This window comes from Telmatherina bonti, assembly GCF_933228915.1.
Source record: "Telmatherina bonti genome assembly, chromosome: 3".
NCBI lineage: Eukaryota > Metazoa > Chordata > Actinopteri > Atheriniformes > Telmatherinidae > Telmatherina > Telmatherina bonti.
Window position 1 is genome coordinate 21,342,168 of NC_136621.1, and position 16,640 is coordinate 21,358,807.

General features: G+C 37.0%; 4 protein-coding genes across 4 annotated transcripts in view; 2 read left to right on the forward strand and 2 right to left on the reverse strand.

Annotated features, from left to right (window-relative positions):
• The window catches only part of yju2b (YJU2 splicing factor homolog B), a 6,341-nt gene extending 5,337 nt beyond the window's left edge, over positions 1–1,004 (reverse strand). The window contains exons 1-4 of the mRNA XM_079238324.1: positions 957–1,004; positions 443–484; positions 290–343; positions 91–173 (exon numbers count right to left, since the gene is read on the reverse strand). Coding sequence (XP_079094450.1) covers positions 91–173; positions 290–343; positions 443–445 — 140 coding nt within the window. The 5' untranslated portion in view covers positions 446–484; positions 957–1,004. The remainder of the gene's footprint in view (positions 1–90; positions 174–289; positions 344–442; positions 485–956) is intronic.
• Positions 1,005–1,043: 39 nt separating this feature from the next.
• On the forward strand, positions 1,044–2,501 carry LOC306774898 (transcription factor IIIA-like). The gene has a single exon (XM_079265086.1). The coding sequence runs from the start codon at positions 1,134–1,136 to the stop codon at positions 2,214–2,216; it is 1,083 nt and encodes a 360-aa protein (XP_079121212.1). The 5' UTR covers positions 1,044–1,133; the 3' UTR covers positions 2,217–2,501.
• Positions 2,502–9,631: 7,130 nt separating this feature from the next.
• On the reverse strand, positions 9,632–12,902 carry wdr83 (WD repeat domain containing 83). Its single transcript, XM_079238169.1, has 10 exons — positions 12,777–12,902; positions 12,418–12,528; positions 12,116–12,236; positions 11,675–11,780; positions 11,478–11,526; positions 11,152–11,278; positions 10,922–10,989; positions 10,626–10,734; positions 10,167–10,281; positions 9,632–10,082 (listed from the first exon to the last, which is right to left on the reverse strand). Exons 2-10 carry the CDS (start codon positions 12,518–12,520, stop codon positions 9,927–9,929), a joined length of 954 nt encoding a protein of 317 aa, XP_079094295.1. The 5' UTR covers positions 12,521–12,528; positions 12,777–12,902; the 3' UTR covers positions 9,632–9,926.
• A 158-nt stretch (positions 12,903–13,060) lies between these two features.
• Positions 13,061–16,049, forward strand: wdr83os (WD repeat domain 83 opposite strand). Its single transcript, XM_079264481.1, has 4 exons — positions 13,061–13,189; positions 13,822–13,927; positions 14,579–14,676; positions 15,633–16,049. Exons 1-4 carry the CDS (start codon positions 13,140–13,142, stop codon positions 15,697–15,699), a joined length of 321 nt encoding a protein of 106 aa, XP_079120607.1. The 5' UTR covers positions 13,061–13,139; the 3' UTR covers positions 15,700–16,049.
• The last annotated feature ends 591 nt before the right edge of the window (positions 16,050–16,640 follow it).

The window sequence follows — 16,640 nt, forward strand, 5'->3', positions numbered from 1 at the left end:
AGAATAGTTTAAGACAATACGCTAAACAACATAATCATGAATCATTAATAGATATACATCAACTCATCATTTTTTCTGTCATGTACGAACCTGATAATGAGGATACCCTGGGACAGTTTCCTGGCCCTCTCCCGCAAAGCATGAGTTTTATGGTAACCATTGAGGGATCCATGCTAAATATAAAAACATAATAATAAGTAAGTAAATAAGAAATGAATAACTGTGTGTTGGCACATAAAAAAATGTAAGGTAAATTAATAGCCATTCGAAGATCTGTCATCATACAAACCTTGGCTGGATCAAAATCTGGAGGGTAGTACTTGTTTGTTCCTTTTCTTTCACCCTGTCAAGAAAATGGTAAAAGAAATTCTTCACTCAGAAAGCCACAAGCTGTGCAAGTACTCGCAATGTGACAGACACAAGTGTACAAGTCATAGCTTACCATGGTGAAGACTTGAACTCTATACTTGTAATTGAGTCAATCCTGTTTTCACACAAATAAAGAAAGTTAAGGTATGTCACCGATACCACGTTGTAAAGACTGGGTTTTTAAGTCTTTGATTTGACATAGCTGGAGTTATTAAACAACAAAGCATAAACTCTTGATAAAATTTAACATGGCTTATATTCTTAACATTATACAGATACGTCATAGAACATGCTAACATAAGTAAACATACCCAGAAACACACATAGTATGTGGAGTAGACATATCAGAATTACATGCTCACAATAAAGTGTGTTTTCTTCTTTGTCGTAGATGTGAAAGGCAACAAACAAGCAAGCTAGCACTAGCAAAAGCTAGCTAGTAAACAAGTTTGATCTTGCTAGCGTTAGCTTGCTTTTTAAGGCTGCGTGTTTCGAACAAGCAAATGTTTCAGATGCAAGTCAATATTTAACATCTAAAAAGGCAACAAAATAATTATTATTAAAATATTAAAATGTCATCGACTTACAAATATGTTTTGCAGCGTCGACGCGTAACGATGACGTGTTTCCAGTCGTCTTAGGAAGTGGCGTCAGTGCGACGCGGATGGAGGGAACTGGGAAGCACCGGTGTCCGGACGGAAAACGTGCTCTGGCAGAAGAGTCGAAGTTTGTGCTTAAAGGTTTTGTTTCTTGGTGCGCTGGAAATGGAAACTAAGACCGAGCCTCACAAACGTTATATCTGCTCGTTTCCCGACTGCCTGGCAGCTTATAACCGACAATGGAAATTAGACGCTCACCTTTGTAAACACACGGGAATAAAACCCTACCCATGTGAGCACGATGGCTGCGGTAAGTCCTTCTGTAGCCCTTATCACTTAGCAAGACATGAACTCAGCCACAGTGGTGTGAAGCCTTTTCAATGCACCGTGGAGGACTGCAAGGAGGCTTTCACCACCAATTCAAACCGGACCAGACACATTGGCCGCGTCCACACGCAGGAGCAGAAGAAATACGTCTGCAAATTTGAAGACTGTGGCCTGGAGTTCAAGAAAAACAAACAGCTGAAGTTGCACATGTGTGAACAACATACTCTGCTACCCCCTTACCAGTGCACTTACGAGGGCTGCCAGATGCGATTCACGTTTCCTAATAAACTGAAGCGGCACGAGAAGGTGCACAAAGGATACCCCTGCAAGGAGGAAGGCTGCACCTTCACAGGGAAGACCTGGTCAGAGTTATTGAAGCACAGAAAGGAGCAACACAGAACTGTTCATAGGTGTGAGCACTGCAGCAAGGTCTTCCGGGATTCTTGGTTCCTGCAGAAGCATCAGCAAGTCCACTCTGAGACAAGAACGGTCTTCAAATGCCCCAGAGATGAATGTGAAAGGTCATTTACCACAATTTTTAACCTGCAGAGTCACATCAACTCCTTCCATGAAGATCTGCGTCCCTTTGCCTGCACCCACACTGGCTGTGGGAAAACCTTTGCCATGAGACAGAGTCTCCATCGTCACAGAGTTATTCATGATCCACAGAGGAAGAAACTCAAGGCGTCTAGGCCTAAAAGGTCACTTGCCTCTCGGTTAAGTGGCTTCAACGAAACCAAGGCTATGATCTACAGGAGAAAAAAGATGCCTCAAGCTGTCAGAGAATCCTCACAACAGAACCCAGGCCAACCTGGTCCTGTTGAGTTGGTGTCACTCCTGCAGGATTCTTCCTTGCTTTGCTGTCCAGCTGTAAAAACACATGGACTCAGTAATACTCTGACGACATCTTTAACAATGTAGTCCAAAGAAGAAATTAATGCCAGTGTTGGAGCCCAGAAAGCACTTTAAAGAACATTTATATGTTCATTCCTAATATACATTAAAAAAAAATGTCATTGTTTGCCCCCTATAAAGTTCATGGTTTCTTTTTTTTATCTGGTTGGCTGAGTCATGTTGAAGTCTTTGTGAGAAATTGCTTTAAGTTAAGAATGACATCATTGTTAATGCACAAATGATGGGAGCAATTATACGGCCAGGGCCCTTAAATCAAGTTCTTCTACTGTTATTTCCAGTTTTCTGTTTAGCTGCCACACAAGGGAGAAATAGTGAAAATAATTGACAGTCTGTGACCTTTGTTTTCAAAAGAAAAGAAATACTTTGTCTTATGAATGTTGATTAAAAATGTTTGCCAGCAATTGAATAAAACGTGTGCTGCATAGTTTGTTTATAAAGATGTATTTATTTTGGAAGTTTGAAATAATCTGCCATATGTTGCATTGTGGTACAAAGTGTGGGAACATGGATCAAGTTTTACAGTTTGATTTTAAAGAATTAAGAATTTAAATTGGCCTGAAATGATCATTCTCATATGAAAAAGCTCATTTGTCAGGATAATGAAAAATGACAATCAAAATTATTATAAAATATTTAAGTCTTTAGATGTACTGAGAATTTTGTCTTTGTCTGATGGTAACTTTTACTAATAGTGTACTAAATATTTAAATACAAGGCAAATCATTTTCTTGGTTGAGGTTGCTTCACTTGTCATCTGAAAACCTTGTTCTGTTTGCACTGACAGAGTTGCAGGTTTAAAAAACAGAAAAAGAAAAAGGTTTTTTTAAATTAAATATTTGAAATCATAACCTGGATGACTACATTTTCAGAAACAATAACACTTCTTATTACTTTGTCATCACAAACCAAAAAAAACTGCCAATTGTAAGCTACATTTAACTACAAACACAGATACAGGACATTTACACCATATTTGCCAACTAAATACAGCACAAATGCTGAGGGAATTTGTGCTTATTCAATTATTCATGTATCAATGCACTTGGCTGCATTGATACATCTTTTTAAGTTGGAAAATTATTTTTTTTTTATGTGGAACTACCTTGTTGGTTAAATGCATTTTCAGGAAAAAAAAAGGTTGGTATTGGCAGAGATGACTTGGCAAGTTTTTCATGGGCATAATCCACATACTGAACTCTTACTACTCATCACACAAATGCATTTTCCATAAAATTGTGGCACCTGTTAAAGGGAAATAAGTAGGTTTTTCTACAGTAAACGATTGTTAACAAGAAGCATTGTTACGACAAAAAATAACTGACTAAACATCAATTTCCTTACATTTTATGCAAAATTTACGTGTTCAGTTTTAAATTGACTAGGACCAAACACGGCACCATAGACAATATCTTTTATTTTTCTTTGGAAAAATTAGACCATCAAATATTCACAACTTTGAATAAAGCAGATTATTTATCAGGAATTTGAAATAAAATGGTTAACTATAATATTTGAGAGGACATTATCAGTGTTATACTTTCTTACAAAATTGGTATAAAAATGCATGTGTCATTACAAAACACGACATGCAACCACTGTCGCCTACACTGAGATCAAGGTATTCCCTCTAACCATGAATGTGTGTTTGACAAATCACCTGCTTCACTGTTAGAACAGAAGGAAAATCTGCACATTCTTGTGCCTTGATGACAAACGGTCGACGCATCTTCAGCTCAAACTGATATACAGCGTAAACAGGAGCTGCTCCGCAAGTTTGAGATTCCAAGTCTAAATCCTCTTCAAATATTTTCACTTACAGGAAGGCTTCTCCCTACATTCCTGTCCTACTCGGTTCAGACAAACCCTATATGGACTGACTGTCTAACCAACTCACCGAGGAATGCAAAGCATATCTTTAATATTAGTATTCATAGAATCTGAAAATAACCAATCCTGTAACATCTACTATTTTCAGAACTTCCTACATGGATACTGACACCTGAACGCATCTTAAGGAAACGTTAAGCAGAGGTGACCCCTCTGCAAAACAAAGTGGTTGCTTGCTTACAGTAACACTAGCATAAAAAATTAAGTACTTGCTTAAGCTGCCAAGCTTATTTATAACCTTACCATTCCCAGTAAAAATAACTAGTGAAATCCATTTTTATCTTAACTCAGAACACATTGAGTCCAGCCTAGGGTCACACTTCAGCAGTTTGCCTGTGGCTGAACAAAAAACACAGCCTGACAGCAATGGTTAAAAAAAATTAAAGCCACAGCTATACATTTTAGCCTTATCTAAAATGGAAATGGTTTTAAATATATGCTTACAGACTCCTTTATTGTATGATAAATGGGAATGATGTGATTGTACATTGTAGGTCTGTATTGTAGACTGTATATACACACTGTTACTTAATGGAGGTACAAATTTCAAAACCAGTACAGAAAACCATCCAAAGGTTCATCAAAGTAGGTCATATATTTGAAAGCACAGATGTGAATGGAGCCATACAGCTTTACGGAAATGTATTTTTGATGTATGTGTCTGCATCATGAGGTTTTAAGGCTGAATGTCCAGGAATGCAGAGAGGAGAAAGAAGTAGGAACAGTAACTTTTCCCTTTGAGAATTTCTCCCTTTGGGGAGTGGGGTGGGAGAACCTCATCAAAGCCCAGATGTCAGACAAATACCACAATTTAAAAAAATCAGAATCAAAAACTGTTCTCAGCAATCTATAACACCGTTCTAAACTGAGTGATTTGGTTTGTGCATTTAAATATTTAATTTAATTTCCAATAATGAAAGTCTCATTAAGCAACAAAATAAACTTTAAAAAAAAAAAAAAAAAAGCAGGAAATTTAAGTTTGACAGATTTTCCATTTACTATATAAATATCAACATGGCTGATTACATAAATGGTTTATTGAATGATGGCACTGCCCCATAGTAACAAGAAATACACAACTTAAAATTGGCCATTTTTACACTTTATTTGTTTTATTCTGTCAAGGACATCCAAAATATGTGGAAAATCCATGAAAACTTTATCTGAACAGGGCATTGCCATCTTTGATGATGGAGTTAGTCCTAGATTCTTGAAATAAAGGATCGCCACCAGCTCCAAAATCTCATTCTGACAGGTTTAACGATCATTTAGGAACCAATCAGGTGCCAGTCATACATCTGTGACTGGCACACATTTGGTAGCACTTCAAGCTCAAAAGAGCAAATATTGCCAGGCACTTTGGCACCCTTTCTAGGGGCCTTACCATATGTTTAACTATGCTGCTCAAACCCCAGAAGCACAATCCTTTTAAATGATACTTCACTGTAATTGTGACCAACCAGATTGACCACTGTATAAAATAAAAATGTCAACATTTAGTGTCTACTATTTTACATATGCTTTCTGTTACAGGAAGAAATGCCACGTACTTTCCATTACTGTCTTCTGACAATACTGAATTCCAGACTGGTCACTCAAGCCATAATCCAGAAGGATTGCTTTATCTCCACTGTAACTCTCCCACCACCTCCCCTGCTTTCCCACTGTCTTTTATCTGTCACTCTACCTCCATCCTCCTGTCTCCTTTAGAAGTGGAAGGAATGTGTCAGGTCCTCTGCCCTTTCGTGAGGTTGTTCTCTGCACAAATGAAAGGAAATCCAAACTGTCTTTAAAAATATGTTTGTCAGACTCAAATGGAGCTCTGTGGAATCTAACAGCTATTAATATCATCAGAATCCACCGCGTTTGCTTCACTGTTTTTAGTCAGTTCTAACTAAATATTTAACATATGGATGAGTATGTAGAGTATGGGCTTTCCAAAATAAGGCAAGGTAATCACATATGATGTTCTCATCAAGTTTTATATATATATAGAGAGAGAAAGATAGATAGATAGATAGATAGATAGATAGATAGATAGATAGATAGATAGATAGATAGATAGATAGATAGATAGATAGATAAATAGATACGTAGATATATAGATAAATAGAAAACTCAAAATTATTTAATTTTATCCAATATTATGTTTTATTCCTCAGTTATCTGTTTCTGTTTTTCATTGTTAACCCTGTTACTAATACACAGTGACATTGATGAAAATGCATTGAAAGTTAATACATGTATATATTCAAATGTACTAAAATAAAGTGTGGAAATGTTATCGGGATGTACAAGTTACATTTGCTGTTTCCATCTATGTCTTCCGTCATTTTCTACCTCTAGGTTTTGTTTCTTTTTAAGAGCAGTTTTACGGATATAAGGCTCTTCTTGATACTTAGGTATTCCTGTACTTAAGTGCTATTGTTGTTGTTTTTTTTCTTTTTGGGTTTTTTTTTTGTTTTAGCTGAATTCACATATTAAACTGGATTTAACAGATGGGACTGCAAAAGTGAAGTAAACAAAATAGAAGGAGAGTAAAAAGTGGAAAGAGGAGACTGATATCAAACACAGAAAACAATCATAAACAGAAATATAAAAATGACAACCGGCCACTACAAACAGAGGTCCTAGTTTCTGTCAGAAAACACAGCAGTGAAAATAATAAAATACAGAAAAACACCCAGAGAAATAATAAGGATTTAAGTATGAGAGATAAGTTGCTTTAAGTGATCTTGCAAATGCAACTGCATTTGTTCCAGTATTGGGAAGCAGATGGATGTCTGCATGCACCAGGCAAGCAGTGGCCACCATAGAGCATCATGGAGCCCATCACAATAGAATCATTCACCACCCATAAGGACGTAAGGCCACAGTTGGAGCATCCATGGCAGCAGAGCAACGGCTCTCAGACCCTGCCAAGAACCTGGCCCCCAAGTATGAGACGAGAGACTGTCCTTCTTAAAAAGTGCTTTTCTTTCAAAGTAAGGATGGTAATGGAGTTACTTTCCATTAGGAAAGTTGGTGTTCTCATCCAAATCTCTTCCACTGAAAGGTAAAACTTACATTTTTTTCTGAAATGCACATTGATGTGTGACTGCAGAAAACAAGGAGCAAGGCATGTATAGAAAAAGAAGTGCTGTGTAAGAGTTTGTGGGAGTGTATAAATGAAAAACACATGTAAAGGAACCATGGAACTTTAACAGGACATAATGTGGTCTATTAATGTGGTTCATTTAACATTCAAGTAATTAAATTAAATATCAAAATAATAAATATAAAAATAAATCTGCTTTGTGAAGGGGGTACATTTAAGCATTTCACAAATAATCCTGAATAACATCAGCTGTCAAATCAGGAGCACTGAGGTGTTTGCCCTGCACCTGGATGATAGAGACAGGATCCAAATATGCACTTTCTTTCAATCTTCAAATTCCATTGACTGACTGTTTGGGCCCTATAATCATTACATAATGCATATTCTACATATTCTACATGTCAGCAGCACATTGCTAATGAAATCCCTTAATTTATGGACCAGCTTAAGTCAAGTCACCCATTATGGAATGTCTGCTGAAGCAGGCCCTGTTTTGCTCAAATTATAACTTTTTCTTTGTTTTTGGTGACTTAAAGTTTAAATATTTTGCTCTAACACTCAGATTTAACATGTAATGTGGAATCTGTCACAAAAATCAGACTTCAACAGGGTTCACAATGACTCAACTGGTCATTTTATAAGGTTGTTCTTTTACATTTCCTACATGGATGAGTTTTAAGTTTACATATGAGTGAAGTTCACTCCATGACTGTATCTCTTGGCTGTGTGCCTTTCAAACATTCCTTTACATATATGCTGACTCACATGCAACACATTCTTCTCAGATCATCATGGGAACATCACTGTCCACTTCTTAGTAGCTTTATAAGAACCTCAGACTTGTGAGGAAACTAAATTGTTTGGGGCCAGCATCTTCTGGAAAACATCTGGGGGAAACTCAACAATAAATCGGTGATTTACATCAATTAGATAATTCCAAACAGGACAAATTCTGGGTCAAGCGCCCGCCTGCCCTCCTACGCTCCCTGTCAGGCTCAGGTGAGTGGGATTGTCAGTTGGCAAGTAACGGGTTAGTGTCTGTCTCCCCGCTGCACCTCCTCATCTCATCTCTTCACCCCCCTTCATCTCAGAGGGCTATATATTGGAGGTTGTGACTGTACTGCATCTTAAGCATCATACACACCTGCAGACATTCACAGACATACAAACACGAAAGTGTCTTGTTCATTTTACGGGATAGCAAAAGACGAAGCACAGACTTGAACCATGAGGTCTCTGCTGAAGCTCTTTGTGATTTTCTTTTGCATCCAGGAGGGAGAAGGCCACTGGCTGAGATCATTGATTAGTAAGTGAACGGGGGGGTCATGACCTATCTCTTTAAGGACAGCGTAAATATACCTGAAATTTTGCACATTACATTTATTAACAAAACTTGTCTTTTCCAGGTCAGAAACAAGAAACAGCATCAACTCCCAAAACTGTGGACGGAGACAGAAGAAACAGACATTCAGCTGTAGAAGACAGCCAGAAAGAAGCGTCTGGAGTTGGGCCATCTTCTTTCGATACAGATGAAAACTCGCCCAGGAAACGTCGCTCAACTCTCAGCTCCCATTGTCAACTGCGGTCCATCCTGCTGCAGGTTCGAGACCTGGGACTAGGCTATGACTCAGACGAGGCTGTCTTGTTTAAGTACTGCAGCGGAACTTGTCCTCATGTTCGCTCCAACCACGACCTTACTCTCACTAACCTCCTACTCAGCGGAGTGCTCCCAAACCCACCACCTGGGGAACAGTGGCACAATGCACCCTGCTGCAGGCCAACCCACCATGAAGACATGGCCTTCCTTGACAATTCGCATCGCTGGCACAAAGTAGAGAAACTATCAGCTTCTGGCTGCAGCTGTGTGGGTTAATCTTCTGCTTGGAGATGGACATAGGGGGAATATGAGGAGATGGGGGAACAACTGAAGATACTTGTGAATGCATAATTATTTTGAAAGGGAATTTAAAAACTGAAAAACTACATTAAGCTATATTCCCTGCAACTTAAGGGGGAAAACCAGGGCAGTTTTGACTTTAACTTGTGACCTGCTGGGACCTATGAAGATTTTGTGGCATCTGTAATTCACATGAATAAGATTACTGCAATGAGTTCTCCAAATACAAGACTATGTACTGAAAGGGTAAAACTCAACACACAATTCAACAGCTATCGTTTTATATTTGTAAATAATCTGACTTTCATTTAAAATCTTTCTTTGGAGTTAATGATCGAACAGATTTGTACAAGGCTGTGTAAATACACGATGTGTTTTGACAAATGCTGCTAACTGAAGGTCTTTACAGCTAAGACTTTGAACAGTTCAATAACTTAGAAAATGTATTTATGTAAGATAAGTTATTTATTTATTCAATGGGGGTTTTGTCAAATAACTTATTTTGTACTGTGATAATTTCTAAGTTCAATGTGTGAAAAGTCCATTATGAAAATATACAGATCAGTATTAAAAGGAGTTGCATCAATGTAAAAAAAAAAAAACAACAAAAAAAAACATTTGCTTCTCATGGCTTATTCCAGGTTTTGTATTAAAAGCATCAATTTTTCAACCAGATCATTACTGAAAATTTTATTTAAACAGACACCATGCAATCTCAACATCTTTGACCTTTATTGGCATCACGTTCATCAGTTTGATGAGAGCATCTTTGCCTTCTAAAAGAAAGCAAGGTCCTTTAACATAAAGCAGTCACATTTGACTATTTTCAGCCACTCTATGCGACCACTGCATCTTCCTCTGTCTCCTCTGGCTCTGCCCCCCACACTTGAACACGCCCCTCCATGGCTGTGAGGAGCCGGGTCTCTGTGGGGTGGAAAGACAATGACTGGACAACTGCTTTCCCCACTGGCAGTTTCAAGGACAAAGACCCCTGGAAGGGAAAGAGATTTGCATTATGTATCAGGACTTATTCTTAGATCATAGAGTTTTGCATCAAATACAAAATGCATATTACCTCCACCAGATCCCAGCAGTAAACATATCCATCCTCTGAGCAACTTAAGACATGAGTATCTTTACTTGACAAACAGCAATCCAGCTTGTATCCCTTCATTTTGTGTCCTGAATACCTATGCAAGCAAATAACAGTCCGACAGAACAAGGGAGGGAACATAAGAAAATTAACATAAACTTCCTGAAAATCCTTGACCCATCTTATTGTTTATTTCTGGTTTGAGTAAAGGGCTACTAAAACGATTTCACTTAAAAGTGTTTGCTTTTTTACCACAACTTTAGTACTTATTTGGTGTGACACTATTCTTTAAAATAACTTTGACACTTTGCTCCTAATTACTAGATGCTTTATTTAAGGAAAAAAACACTTGTATAAACAAAACCTTTCGAATTAGTTGACTATCTCATGAAGCTAAATTAGGACAATGCTACACTATAACTAAAACTGGTCTGGACTTACTCTCCCAGCATTTCACCAGTGCTCTTGTCCAGTAATCTGACCGTTGAATCTAAACTGGAGCTCAATGTACACTGACCATCTTGACTGAAGCACACACATGTGATGGGACCTGAAAGATACATACAGAAACATTTTTTGTACATTGTTCTGCATTTCTGGCATTATTCAGGCTTATTCTCATAACAATAAAAGAACAGCTACTTCTGCTACTGCTACCAATAATGCGTTCAGTAGTTATTGTTATTATTTCATAAATGCTGAAACAGTATTGTGTAAAAAAAGAAGAGATTACTTACTGCTAATGAAGTCTACATGTAGTTGTCCCATTCTCAGATCATACCGCCTAACTCTGCCATCCACAGACCTTAATAACCAAGAACATTATAAATCAAATCAGCCCAAATTGTAGTGAAGTGAAGAAAACTACTGATTTGTCTTAGTTTTAAAGTCCTGTAGCTTGAATAAGGAGACAAAAGTAATATATACACTGTTGATCGAAACATCTGGAGCATCATACTTTACTGACCCAGTCAGCAGCTCATGTTGGGCCACTCTGAGGCTGCTAATGCTGTCACGTGCTTCATCTAGAACTTGGATTGGCTCGAATCTTCTGGATCTGGTATCCCAGCACCGTACTGTCCCATCGATGGATCCTAGTTGATTGAAGACCAAACAATGCATGCGAAGAACACAGAACACATTGAAGAAAAAATGTAATTCAGATTATATTTTCATCCACACTGAACATATGCCACACAGAAGCTACAAAATTCACAAAGTAATGGACACATACAGTATCTATAATAATCCATTATCCCTTGTATACATTTCTCATTACAAGTGATGACTTACCAGACAGAATTACTGTTGCTTCCTCATTGAACTGCACACAATTAACTTTCTATTGAAAGAAAAAGGGAATGTAAGAGGCAAATGAGCTCAAATAAGGGATCAAATTAAAACAGCAATATGGAATTGCACATAAATATATAAAAAAGTTTTTCTATAAAATGGCATGAAAACACAGAGCCAGAAACAGCAGAACTAACCCCAGCATGTCCTCTGAGCTTGCGTGTGACCTGCCCTGTGGCGACATCCCACAGAATCACTGTCTTGTCAGAACTACAGGAGCAAACCTGGCTGTTGTCATATGAACTGTGAAGGTAGCCAATGAAAAAGATGTCTGTTATTCTATGTAGTGGAAGCACTTTGTGCATTACTTGTATAGCTCGTTGTTGTTTTGCAGTATTTAAAGAATATATAGAAAAATAATAAGGTACAAAAAGGAATTTAATTGAAACATATGATATTACAGATTCATTGGTAAATAATTTTTGGTTAATACAGTTTACATTTTTCAGTAACTTCATCTATATATTTTTATCTCTTCTTTTCAGGATTTTAAATGGTCTTCATTATCTTTTGACAATTTTGATTTACAAAGTAATAATTTCTGGGATACTGTAGAGGAAATGTGACAATTATGTTACCCGTCAGCATCCAGCACCTCATATCCATGACCACTATATGTCTTCAGCAAGGTCCCTCGAATCACACTCCACAACTTTAAGGATTTGTCACTCCCGCAAGACAGCAGGTAGTCTCCATCAGCTGACCAAAAATGAAGACAGATATGAGACAGCATCAGTTATGATCTTTGGAAATTTGTTCTATATCAACTAAGGGTTTACATGGCGTGTGTCCCATAATAATGCAACAACATACTCAACCTTGTACTATTTTTGCGCTGAACCAAAACTTAAATAAAATAGAGAATGATTAAGAATATTACCATTGAACCGAACAGCCCTAACAGCTCCTTGTTTACAGTCAATGGTCCTGAGGAGATGTTGAGGAAGCTGAGGAGCCTGAGGTTTGGGTTGCGGAAACGACATCACATCGCCTGAGTGATAAAACATCGCCATAAACAAATGTTAGATATAGTTCTTGACATGAGAGAATTATGGGAAGTTTCGTATTTTTTATTTATTTATTTTTTAGTATTAAAAAAGCTACATAATTTAAAAAAAAAAAAAAAAAAAAAAAAAATTGACAAAATTAAAAAGACAACATTTATACCTAAAATTTATAAACAATATTGCATTTACCTAGCTTCTTTTAGTCAATGTAATATTTAACGTCAAAGCTCACCTGGATAATTTTTAACAGAAATACTTCAGGGACATTTAAATTCGTTGTTTAACCACAAAAATAAGTACATTTATCCCGTTTAACTAACTAGCCACCGGTCACTTCTCTTATTTTACTCGTGTTTTTAGCTAGCTTGCGTACGCAATGCACTCTGGGATTCCAGTTTCCTGTCAAAATAAAAGTTCAAAATCACATTTCCATTTTAAAGTTCAGTCTACAGCGTACCGTAAACTTTTATTTTTTAATTAACCGGAAACATGTGTCCCCCATTTTTTTCTTTTACGAAGAGACTTTCAGCTGTACCTATCTCAAGGGTTATATTTCCCCCTCTTACAATTTAGTAAGAGGATTTCTTAGTGAAACATGTCCTCCAACAATATGGGAGATCCGAGGAGGCAAAATAAAATTTTAAGGTATATTGATTTAAAAAAAAAAAAAACAACTACTAATTTTTACCTGAGAGAATAAGATAGTCAGGAAATGCGGCGGCTAGCAGGTAGCTAGCCTTCATTAGTCATTAGTACCCTCAAATGGGATTAGCGGCACCAAAGTGTTTAAGACTTAGCTGAAAAACCTTCACATGATTAAGATGAATATTGAGTGATGTTTTGTTGACTGTGTGTGTGTGTTATTCGACTATTCTGGTTGTCAGACTGTTCATGTTTAATCAAATACGTTGATCCATTTCTTTAATAATTAGCATTTGTCATTTTTTGTCTAGGTAAGACTGCCTGTTCTTTTCAGACTTGACACACTCATTGTATAAGACTATCCCCTTTATTGTTTAATACAATAAGGATTTAATAAACAGGTACAAAGACAAATGCTGCAAATTTGTGAATATTCTAGGGTACAAGCATGTAAAATGATGTCTCAATACTCCAGATAGTTGTCAGAATTTACCTTTGATTAAGGGCTGCTGTCATTTCTACAGCTAATCCTGACTGTAATACAGCTTTGTAAAAGTACAATGCAACCAGTGAACTGATTATTGAAAAGTTCATAATGAATTTTATGTTAGTTATATGTACATGTGTTGTGACAGGTACAAGCCCCCCAGCACAGAGACTAACCCCACACTGGAGGACCCCACTCCTGACTACATGAACCTACTTGGCATGATCTTCAGCATGTGTGGATTGATGCTTAAGGTTGCCAACACACACACACACATCTTCGTACTAAAGCTTACTGTTTCTGCCCTTTACTTCTGGTGTATGTACATTCACATGAGAGATTTTTCTCCTGAAGGGTAGAGCTCGGTCTGTGTCTATCGTTCCATTTAGAAGATTAAAAGTAAAGTTACCTTTCAGATAAAGGGCAGCTGCTGACTTTCAGCACAAATGATGTGATAGATAACAAGGCAGTTGCATTTTAAGTGTTGTAGGACATATTTGTTTTTTATAAAATTTTCTTTTTTTTTTTTTTTTTTTTACAGCTAATATGTAATTCTTCACAAATAGATTTACCGTCCATTAAATAGGTCAATTCATTCGACAAAGAAAAATTAAGACGAGGACAATACTGACAGAACTACTGTGCTATGTTATGCGTACTTATGTGCTTGACAAAAAATTATTTATTAAAAACTCTTTTTTTTTTTTTAAACGTAAATGTGTTGTTTTGTGTTTATGGCATGTTAAGTATCCATCCATGCTATTAAGCAAACTTTATTTCTGGCCTTTATTCACCTCAGCTTATATGTTGTCTGTCTGTCCTAAAAGAAATATTTATCCAATTAAAATGACAAGTGTTTCAGGATACAGAAATAAATAAATCTAACTTGTGTTTTTGCGTTTCAGCTGAAGTGGTGTGCCTGGATTGCAGTCTATTGCTCTTTTATCAGCTTTGCTAACTCCAGAAGCTCAGAGGATACCAAACAGATGATGAGCAGCTTCATGTGAGTACATAAAATGTGTCTACTCTGATTTTTGAAAGTGTAGGGCACACTGAAATAAGACACCAAACATAATGTTTTGCTCAGACTGTCCACAGTTGTATGTTTGAATGTATACCCCGTCCTTTTCAGCATTGACAGACAGTTTTGCTTTTAAGTTATATTTACCTAAGAGGGGTGAACATTAAAACCAAAATATTTGATATTTCTTTTGCAGCTTTTAAAGAAGAGGGCCAATGAGAGAAGCACGTGTTTGCGCTAGCATCTAGCAGTTTGGAGTTTTAAAAGTGCAAGTTAGACCTTGCTTGTGGAGACTTTAGACAAGCCAATATTCAAAAGCTTTTAACTGCGTGACCTCTCTGGGGGCATCATTTGCTTGTAAAAAAGCACTAAAGTAGGGCTTCCCAGACAGATTTACAATGAGGAAAAACCTTCTTATCCATTGTCTAGATGAGGTTCTATTAAAGACAAGCTAAATGCACTCATTGCTTAGTAACGCAAAATGTTTAGCACAGCAAATTATGTAGGGCAACAAACTCAGTATTTCAGCCATGTGTGTGTATATATGATCTAATAAAAGTGAATGAGTGTAGAAGCTGGTTCAAGGCCAGCTTTAGGACGCTGGTCAATAGCCAAGATATGATTCATGTATCCCTGTGCTATTAAAAGAAAAAAAAAAGGTCAGGGCATGTACATGATAAGTGTTTTGGATGGTCAGGGTGTCATTGAGGTTATCAGGGCAAAGTTTCCTTCAAATAATTTTAGACAAGTTGACCTAAAAGATGCTTTTTATGACTTCAGGCAAGTTGAAGTTTCCCTTTCCTTTACTGTACTTACAGTAAAATAACCTCAGTACTACAAAAAAGGAAATTAATTTTATATCATAATATTAAGCTGATGTGAAAATAAAATCCCAATATTTATTTGACTTTTTCCATTTTCTTTCTGTTTGTTTCCAGGCTGTCCATCTCTGCAGTAGTGATGTCCTACCTTCAGAACCCACAGCCAATGTCACCGCCATGGTGACCAAGGGCCAATCACTGATATTTGCTGAAGTTAAGTGGCGGCTGGACTGGGTGTCCGATTACCCCCTACCCCACCCATTGGCCATTTATGTGGGGTAACAGAGATGCTAAAAGAAGATAGAGTAGAAATAGAGGTGAAAAAGCAGATGACCATTGGAGATGTGGACACAAAGAGAACACAGATGAAAAGATCAATAGTCTTTGATGTTGTTTTCAGATTTCTTTTGCTTTTAACTATTTCTAATCATTATCATTTTTGTGGGGGTGTTGTTTATGAAACTGCCACAGTTTTACTGTTTAGCTGACCTTTTGCATAAAGCCCTGAATAAAGTTGGATGCTTTTAAAAGGAACAGCTGTCTGATATATGTCTCTGAGAGAAAAAGGTTGACACTGTGCCTTTCTCACCTTTCTGTTTACATTCATATACTGGTTTTGCAATGATGTTGCTTGCTCAATATTGGCAATTACAACACAGAATGTAATTTTAAAAATGCTCAAATTTATCTGACAATGCTGAAAGTAATGTTTTGAAAACAAATATACATTCTTTAGATGCAATTATTGCTTCCTGTTTAAATGAACATTTTGAACAGGTAGAGCAATCAATTTTCGATCGATCATTTTTTTAAACTTCGGTTCTACTCATTCCAAATATTCTGGAAAAATTGAATTACAGACCCAAAACTCAAATTGGTCAAATTGCACGATAATGTGTGTGATGCATAGCATCCCAATCTGCAACAAAAGGTTTGAAATTCAACCCATATGATTGTTTTGGTCATCTGGCAAATTGACCAAGCGGATATTGCAAGTGTCCAGTGAAATTTACTGGACTCTCTGGATTCCAGTCATCTCCCAAATTCTGGGGGTAATCTGATGGGCAATGGCCATCACATATGTTGTCAAGGTAACTAATCAGGCTTTAGAATTGTATATAATTA

Bases quoted from the DNA above. Each gene is read 5' to 3' on its own strand.
- wdr83 (XM_079238169.1), bottom strand. From the start codon at position 12,520: ATGTCGTTTCCGCAACCCAAACCTCAGGCTCCTCAGCTTCCTCAACAT. The intron at 11,279-11,477 runs GTAAGTCATCAC...TCAATCAACTAG, and splicing joins AGCAACAGTAATTCTGTCTG to GATCCATCGATGGGACAGTA. The intron at 10,735-10,921 runs GTAAGTAATCTC...TGTATCTTTCAG, and splicing joins ACATGTAGACTTCATTAGCA to GTCCCATCACATGTGTGTGC.
- wdr83os (XM_079264481.1), top strand. From the start codon at position 13,140: ATGTCCTCCAACAATATGGGAGATCCGAGGAGGCAAAATAAAATTTTA. The intron at 13,928-14,578 runs GTTGCCAACACA...TTTGCGTTTCAG, and splicing joins TGTGTGGATTGATGCTTAAG to CTGAAGTGGTGTGCCTGGAT. The intron at 14,677-15,632 runs GTGAGTACATAA...GTTTGTTTCCAG, and splicing joins CAGATGATGAGCAGCTTCAT to GCTGTCCATCTCTGCAGTAG.
- LOC306774898 (XM_079265086.1), top strand. From the start codon at position 1,134: ATGGAAACTAAGACCGAGCCTCACAAACGTTATATCTGCTCGTTTCCC.